This window comes from Rhincodon typus, chromosome 4 (genome assembly GCF_021869965.1).
Source record: "Rhincodon typus isolate 14 chromosome 4, sRhiTyp1.1, whole genome shotgun sequence".
Lineage (NCBI taxonomy): Eukaryota > Metazoa > Chordata > Chondrichthyes > Orectolobiformes > Rhincodontidae > Rhincodon > Rhincodon typus.
In genome coordinates, this window is record NC_063335.1 from 113,484,971 (window position 1) to 113,493,170 (window position 8,200).

General features: G+C 46.6%; 1 protein-coding gene across 1 annotated transcript in view; it reads left to right on the forward strand.

The window, feature by feature from the left end:
• Positions 1 to 8,200, forward strand: part of LOC109923120 (SCO-spondin-like) — a 154,888-nt gene that overhangs the window by 5,813 nt on the left and 140,875 nt on the right. Inside the window, exons 3-8 of the mRNA XM_048596202.1 lie at positions 574 to 765; positions 2,430 to 2,669; positions 4,078 to 4,200; positions 4,369 to 4,469; positions 5,370 to 5,643; positions 6,528 to 6,677. Of these exons, the coding sequence (XP_048452159.1) occupies positions 574 to 765; positions 2,430 to 2,669; positions 4,078 to 4,200; positions 4,369 to 4,469; positions 5,370 to 5,643; positions 6,528 to 6,677 (1,080 nt within the window). The remainder of the gene's footprint in view (positions 1 to 573; positions 766 to 2,429; positions 2,670 to 4,077; positions 4,201 to 4,368; positions 4,470 to 5,369; positions 5,644 to 6,527; positions 6,678 to 8,200) is intronic.

Genomic DNA, 8,200 nt, shown 5'->3' on the forward strand with positions numbered 1-8,200 from the left:
AGGGTTAGGGGTAGGGTTAGGGTTAGGGTTAGGGTTAGGGTTAGGGTTAGGGTTAGGGTGAGGGTTAGAGTCAGGGTTAAGGTTAGGGTTAGGGTGAGGGTTAGAGTCAGGGTTAAGGTTAGGGCTAGGGTGAGGGTTAGAGTCAGGGTTAAGGTTCGGGTTAGGGTTAGGGTTAGGGTTAGTGTCAGGGTTAAGGTTAGGGTTAGGGTGAGGGTTAGAATCAGGGTTAAGGTTAGGGTTAGGGTGAGGGTTAGAGTCAGGGTTAAGGTTAGGGCTAGGGTGAGGGTTAGAGTCAGGGTTAAGGTTAGGGTTAGGGTGAGGGTTACTGAAAGGTCAGCCAGTTGAGGCTGGCGATCCAGAGAAAGAGTCCGACGTACCCTGCACCTTCCTTGCTCACTGTGCTGAGCGAGAGAGAAGCTTCAGAGTCACAATAGTTATCCCCACCACATCACAAAACATCACTGTCTGAGGCACAAAGGTGCCATGAGGACCGGTGAGAGTATTGACTGATGGGATGCTGGGTTTGACACCCTGTCACGTGTAATGAAGCAGTGTAACTATTTTCAGTTCCAGTGATCTGTGGCCCAGGACAGTTCCCCTGTAGAAACGGATCGTGCATTCCCAGGCGGGACATGTGTAATGGAGAGAGTAACTGTGAACAGGGTGAAGATGAGACTCCAGACAGATGTCCAGGTTCCACTGTGGAAGCTGCTTCTATCACCAGCCCAAGCCCACTGTCTGCTCAAAGCATCTCTTCAGCACCAGGTAGGAACACAATGTCCAAACAGTGGGTCATTCTGAAGAAGCTCATTATCAGAAAATATTTAAACCTCCACTCCCTCCACCAGGGGCAGCAGTGAGTCCTATCTACAAGATGCACGGCAGATATTCACCATAAAGATCCCCAGTGTAGTAATTATAATGAGGTCATCCAGACGGACTTCATTGGATAAGAGATTCCTGATTTGGCCATATTAGCATTCCAATCAGGGAGCCCTGGCTGACAGATAGAAACAGGAGGGTCAGAGGTTCTGTTCACTCTGAGACCTGGCTCTGAGGGAGCTGGATCAGTGTCAAGGACTCTCCCTGTGTAACTAAAGGGGGACTTGGTGATGGGATACCAGCCTCTGTGGAGTTATTTCATTTAGCACCTTCCAAACCGATGACCATTTCCATCCAGAAGGACAAGGAATGAAGGTATCGCTGACCAGGCAGCATTTATTGCCCATCCTTAATTGCCCAGGGGACAGTTAAGAGTCAACCACATTGTTGTGGGTATGGAGTCACGTGTAGGCCAGACCATGTAAAGATGGCAGTTTCCCTCCCTAAAGGACATTAGTGAACCAGATAGGTTTTTACCGACAATCAACAATGGATTCATGGTCATCATTAGGTTCTTAATTCCAGATTTGGAAATGTATTGCTATGTATTATTGTTCCTTAACTGTCACTGGGTCAATTATATTTCAATTTATTTACTAATGGGGTGTAGGTATTCCTGGTTAGGCCAGCAATTATTGTCCATCCCTAATTGCCCTGAGGGCAGTTGAGAGTCAACTCCGTTGCTGTGGGTCTGGAATTACATGTAGGCCAGACTGGGTGAGGATGGCAGATTTCCCATGTTTCCTTGTTTGAATGTAAAGGTTGTGTAGCAAAAACAGATACGTGGAGTTCTGAAGAAAGGTCATTGAACCCAAAACATAAGCTCTGATTTTTCTTCACAGATGCTGCTAGACCTGCTAAGTGTTTTCTAGCAATTTCTGCTTCTGATTTCTATCATCTGCAGTTTGTTTTTTGTTTAGATGGAGTTAGGTACAGGTCAGATTTAACTGAATGCTAGAACCAGCTCAAATGGCAGAATGGCCTTCCCTATTAGTGACCCAGTTGTGGGCTTTTACAACAATTGACAGTGGGTTCATGGTTACTGTTAGATTCTTAATCCCAGTCAGTTTTGATTGAATTCAAATTCTACCATCCAACACGATGGGATTTGAACCCAGGTTTCTGGAATAATTGCCTAATGATAATACCAGCAGACCATCGCCTCACTTTGGAACTCGGGAACACAATCTCAGGATACAAGTAGACCATGTAGGACTGAGATGAGGTAGTGAATCTGTGGAATTCTCCCTCATAGTGGGCTGTGGAGGCCAGGTTACTGAATATATTGAAGAAAGAGACAGCTAACATCTTAGATATTACATGGATTGAGGAGTATGGTTCATTTGAAGCGTCGGTGCTGGCACAGTAGGCTGAATGGCCTCCTGGACCATAATGATTCTGAGAGGACTTGGGTGTATGGCATTGAGATCGCAGATCAGCATCTTCACACTGAATGGTAAAGCAGGCGGGAGGGGCTGAATGGCCTCCTCCTGTCCTTGGTTTCTATGTTTTCTGTCTGGCCTGATGACTGCTTGGTTTTATTCCAGCTGCTTTGCGGTGCCGCCATTCTGAGTTCCGGTGTGACAGCGGTGAGTGTAGACCACGAGGCTGGCTGTGTGATAATGAACTTGATTGCCCAGATGGTAGCGATGAGAAGAATTGTAACAGGACATGTCTAACTGGAGAGTTCCAATGTGGGGACAGCTCCCAGTGTATCCCACTCTGGCAGTTATGTGATGGGAATCCTCACTGTCAGGACCACTCTGATGAGACTGTTGACCACTGTGGTGAGTGACTGTGGGCACTGGGTAAGGGGGGTGAGGGTGAGGGTGAGGGTAAGGAATGGCTGTGGCTGGAGGGGTTATGTGGTAAAGAGTTGGAGTGAGAGAGGGAGTTAAAATAGCCTTCTCTGTGTCCCTGTGGTCACAGACTTTCCTGTGACAGGAAACAGTTTCTCCTTACTCACTATGACAAACTGCTCATGATGCCAAATGCCATGATTAAATTTCATCCTTAACCTTCTCTGCTCTAACAAGAGCAATCCCAGCTCCCTCAGTCTCTGAACAAAGCTGAACTCAGTTTGCTGTTATAAATCACATCTACACCCTCTTGTCCTCTCAAAGTTGTATGTATGAACGAACATAAAGGATGCAAAAAGAAAATTTACCCAGATGTTACTGAGACTGAAGGGTTTGAGTTATAAGGAGCTTTGGATAGGCTGGGGCTATTTTCCCTGGAGCCTCAGAGGCTGAGGGGTGACCTTATAGAGGTTTATAAAATCATGAGGGGGCATGGATAGGGTGAATGGACAAGGTCTTTTCCCCAGGGTGGGGAAATCAAAAATTAGAGGGGCATAGGTTTAAGGTGAGAGGGGAAGACTTAAAAGGGGCCTAAGGGGCAACGTTTTCATGCAGAGGGTGGTGTGTGTATGGAATGAGCTGCCAGAGGAGGCTGGTACAATTACAACATTTAAAAGACATCTGGATGTGTACATGAATAGGAAGGGTTTAGAGGGATATGGGCCAAATGCTGGCACATGGGACGAGATTTATATAGGATATCTGGTCAGCATGGACAAGTGGGCCGAAGGGTCTGTTTCTGTGCTGTATGACCCCATCACTCAGTGCTTGTTGAAAAGGCTACATTCTGAGGACAAGTTGTGAAGATTGGCTTAAATTCTCTTAAAAATGTGTAACTAGTTTAAAACCACTAAATCTGCTGTGTAAGATGGGTAAAGGATTCAATGGAGCTGATGGAGAGGAACTACTGCCCATGTTATTTGGGATGACCTTAAACTTGGGGCCAGGCCGGTCAGGGGGTGCTGCCAGGGAACACCTCACAAAAATGGGCAGTGGAAATCTGAAACAGACACAGACATTACCAGGAGAAACTCAGCAGTTCTAGCAGTGTCTGCGGAGAGAGTAAAAGCTAATATTTCGAGTCTGGTTTATCTCTTTAAATGGAAATGTGGAACTCACTGGGCACCAGAAAGCTGCTGAGCCTCAAGGTCATTCAGTTACAAATGAATACCTGGTCAGCAGCTTGTAGTTGGGTTAGGATGGGAAAGGCTGTGTAGCAAGGACCGAGTTAAATACATGTTAGATCTAACAATGCTAGAAGCAGCTCAAATGGCAGAATAGCTATTTGCTGTCACTCTGGATCCTATGTTTAGAAATGATTGTGTTCCATCTCCAGGCTCTACCAGGATCCCCCCCTGTCCTGGGAGCTTCCTCTGTAACAGTCAAGTCTGTATTAACAGCACACGGGTGTGTAATGGAGTCATGGACTGCGAACAGGGTGAAGATGAACTGAACTGTGGTAAGAAGTGAGGGGGCTGAATGGAGGGTGGGAGGGTCAACCAGTTCGTGTCATGACTAGAAATGGCCGAGTAGTGGACACACTGCTATGATTTGTTGGGTTGGGACTGGTCAGTGATGGGTGAGCATTTTTGATCTGGGTTTAACATGAACATATTTGATTTACTAGAACGGGACATCCCAACAGCACCAGCCCCACAGAGAAATGGGACAAAGATCAGCTGCAGTGAATATTCCTGCTCCAATGGGAGGTGTATTACCTTCATACAGGTACGTGCTGGTCAATAATGTCAGGAACTAGTGAGACACCTGGCAGGAAATACTATGAGTAGTCCACACTCTGATCTCAAAGGAAACAGGGCACTGAGATGGATAATCAACTATGACCAAAATGAATGGCAGAGCAGACTGGAAGGGCTGAATGGCCTCTTCCTCCTCTTTTCTATGTTTCGGTGAATGAGAGTTCACTTATTAACCAATCAGTCCTGCCCTCTCATTCAGGATAAATGTTGAATTGGTATTCTTGTGAAGTGTCCAGATGAAAGCAAGATGAAAAGCTTCAACACAATGTGCCTTTTTTCATCAACAGTTCAACTTCTATCTGAGCAAACAGCAATTAATTAATAAAAACCGAAAAAAACTGCCGATGCTGTGAATCAGGAACAAAAACAGAAATTGCTGGAAAAGCTCAGCAGGTCTGGCAGCATCTGTGCAGAGAAATCACAGTTAAAGTTTCAGGTCCAGTGAACCTTCCTCAGAACCATTTGAATTTTAAACCACACAGGCTGGCTTTGCTTGGTTACAGCATTGAGGGTAAGGACTCTCAACTCAGAGGGCAGTGGATTCATGGTCATCATTAGACTCTTAATTCCAGATTTTTATCCCTGCCGTGGCAGGATTTGAATCCAGGTCCCCAGAACATTATCTAGGTAAATGAATTAATAGTGTGGTGATAATACCACTAGGCCATTACCTCCCCATATCTTGTTTCATATGGGCCTGAGACCTGGATTCAGTAAACCCCAGGGTACTGTGCCCTTTGGGGTGATAGGAGATGAGTGAATGGTGTGGAGTTCATTGGTGCACTGTGTGTCTGTGTAGGGGACAGGAGGATTTTGATTGAGTTGGTGGTGTGTGATAAAGATGATAACCTGACTGTTTTTGGTCTAGGTTTGTGATGGAATCGATGACTGCAGAGACAGCTCGGAGAAATCAGATGGGATTCCCTCGGATGAGTTGAATTGTGGGACGTGGTCTCCATGGGGATTGTGGAATGAATGCAGCCAAAGTTGTGCAGCTGGAGTGCAGACTCGAGAGCGAGTGTGTGAGACACCATCTACAGACCTACTGCAGGAGTGCAGAGGGCACAGGGCACAGACTCAACAGTGCTTCAACCAGGCCTGCCCAGGTGAACCCAGACCCCAGTCCAACTGGGATGGCGTTGGTGAGAATGGGGGCTGTTTTGGGGAGGGTGGGTGTGGATGGATGAATGGGGTTGGGGGAAAGGAGTCATGGAGCCCGAGTACTGGGGGGTGAGGATGGGACTTGGGGTGGGTGAGTTCACTGCGGAGGGGACATAGTGAGCATCAGGTGGGGGTGGGGCTAGGCTCCACAAACATCCACTCCCTCCACCACCGACACTCAGTAGCAGCAGTGTGTACTATCTACAAGATGTACTGCAGAAATTCACCAAAGATCCTCACACAGCACCTTCCAAATCCACGAACACTTCCATCCAGAAGGACAAGGGCAGCAGATACATGGGAACACCACCCCCTGCAAGTTCCCCTCCAAGCCACTCACCATCCTGACTTGGAAATGTATTGCCGTTCCTTCACTGTCACTGGGTCAAAATCCTGGAATTCCCTCCCTAAGGGACATTGTGCGTAAACCCATAGCAGGAGGACTGCAACAATTCAAGAAGGCAGCTCACCCGCACCTTCTCAAGGGGCAACTAGGGATGGCTAATGAATGCTACCCCAGCCAGCGATGCCCACATCCCACAAGTGAATTTTAAAAAAACGCTGCTCATTAGTATTTACTTGTTTTCCTGCTCTACTCACTCCTTGTAAAGCCTGGGATCCTTGGGTATTTTTTGTTATAACCTCCTTGTCCAAACACCTTCAAAGACTTCATTAAAGCACTATGGTAGGAAGGTGGCCTTTTGGCCCATCAAGTCTGCACTGACTCTGTTCCCTAGTGCTGGCCTCCTGCCTTTTCCATATAGCCCCATGTGTCCATACAGCCCCCACTTCAACGTCCAGCTCTGGTCAGGGCATGTTCCTCTGTTTGTTCCTCTGCCTCTCTCACCTTTTCATCTTGCTGCAGTTGATGGGCAGTGGACAGACTGGACGTCCTGGTCAAACTGTAGCCACCAGTGTGAGGGCGTTGTGATTCGCCACCGTGAGTGTATTGGTCCAACAAATGGAGGGAAACAGTGCCAGGAGCTGCCAGGCTCAGGCAGTCACGTGGACATCAGTAAGTGGTCTTTGATTAGACAACTCCGTCATTGCATTTAGAGGGTCAATGACATTCGATCCTGTGACTCAAACTAACCTACTGGGGCACATGGATTAAATTCCTATCACAGCATTTATAAAGGCAGTCTCTTTATGAGGCATTTGTGGTACTGTGGTAGTGTCCCTGTCTCTGGGATAGAAGGCCTGTGTTCAAATACCATGTGCTCCATAGGTGTATCATAATGTTCCGTGAACATAAAAGCAAAACTCATCATCAATTGCTGTAAAACTCTATTGCCTGGTTCACAATGTGAAATCTGACCTCCTTACCCAGGCTGGACTACACGTGACTCCAGGCCCATAGCAACCACCCTTGGAAATGACTGAAGGAGAGACTCCCTTGAAAGGAGGTCACCAATACCTGCTATGGGGCAACTATTTTCACATCCCAGTTATAAATAATTTAAAAATTCCAGCGGTTTTCTGTGACTTGTGAATGGTCAAGAAATCTGATCCGGACAAAATATTCCCTGTGGGAATGGGTATGTCGCTGAGCCACAGGAAATAATCAATCTGGGATGCACCACCAGACTCCAGGAGTTTGGAAAGGAAAGGGTGATTGGAAATGGAAAGTGAGTTTTCCAGGCCAGTGGGTGAAGAGTCAATGTTGTTGAGGAGCTGCGATGTTAGCGGATTGAAAGGAGAGGGTGGAGGGGACAGGAATAAAGGAGAGAAGTTGTTTCCAATGTCGGTTCACATGGAGGCCAGCGAGGGGAGCTGGCTGACCAACAGGCTGGTTGCAGTAGGACGAAGAGAACAGGGGCTGAGGATTGTGACAATACTGTGGTTTTAAGAGGTGTGTTTTGCCCTGGTTGCTTTTAGAGAGAGATTGGGGAAACAGGCGCCGAGCAGTCAATAAGAAGATAAACAACTTGTGAAGCCTTGGGTGTCTTTTATTAAAAGCTGGAACAGTAGAAGCATCCTGAGTGGATGTGGTCAGGCTCCCACAGGTCCAGGATGTATTTAATTAGCTTTCAGCAGTTGTTGCTGGGGCCTGGGAGGGTTGTAAGGCAGTGAAGCTCTTCCAGCTGCTACACTGCCCCTCTCCCTCTCTCTCTCCCCCTCCCTCTCTCTCTCTCTCTCTCTCTCTCTCTCAGAATTGTCTTTTGATGTTCTTTCCTCCTCGATTGGAGAACTGCATGTGAGACAATCTGTTTTCTGAATTTGCCTTTTGCCAAGGGTGTGTTAAGAGGATGTTACTATATTGGAACGGTTAGTTAGTAATAGTTACTGTATCTATTATTCTGTTAAGTTTTCCAATGGGGTTAAGATTTTCTAACTGCTTCCCTCTTTTGATGTATTTTAACTAAAGTTTGGATAAATGTTTTAGGCTTAACATCGAGTAGTTTAACCAATCAAATTGCATCTGGAACACAGCAGCTGACATTTACCTTAAAAATAAGAAAAAGTTACGATCTGCTGTCTTAATGTATTTTGAGGGGGTCTGATCTGGTCTGGGCCAGAACAAGCTCATGAACAATA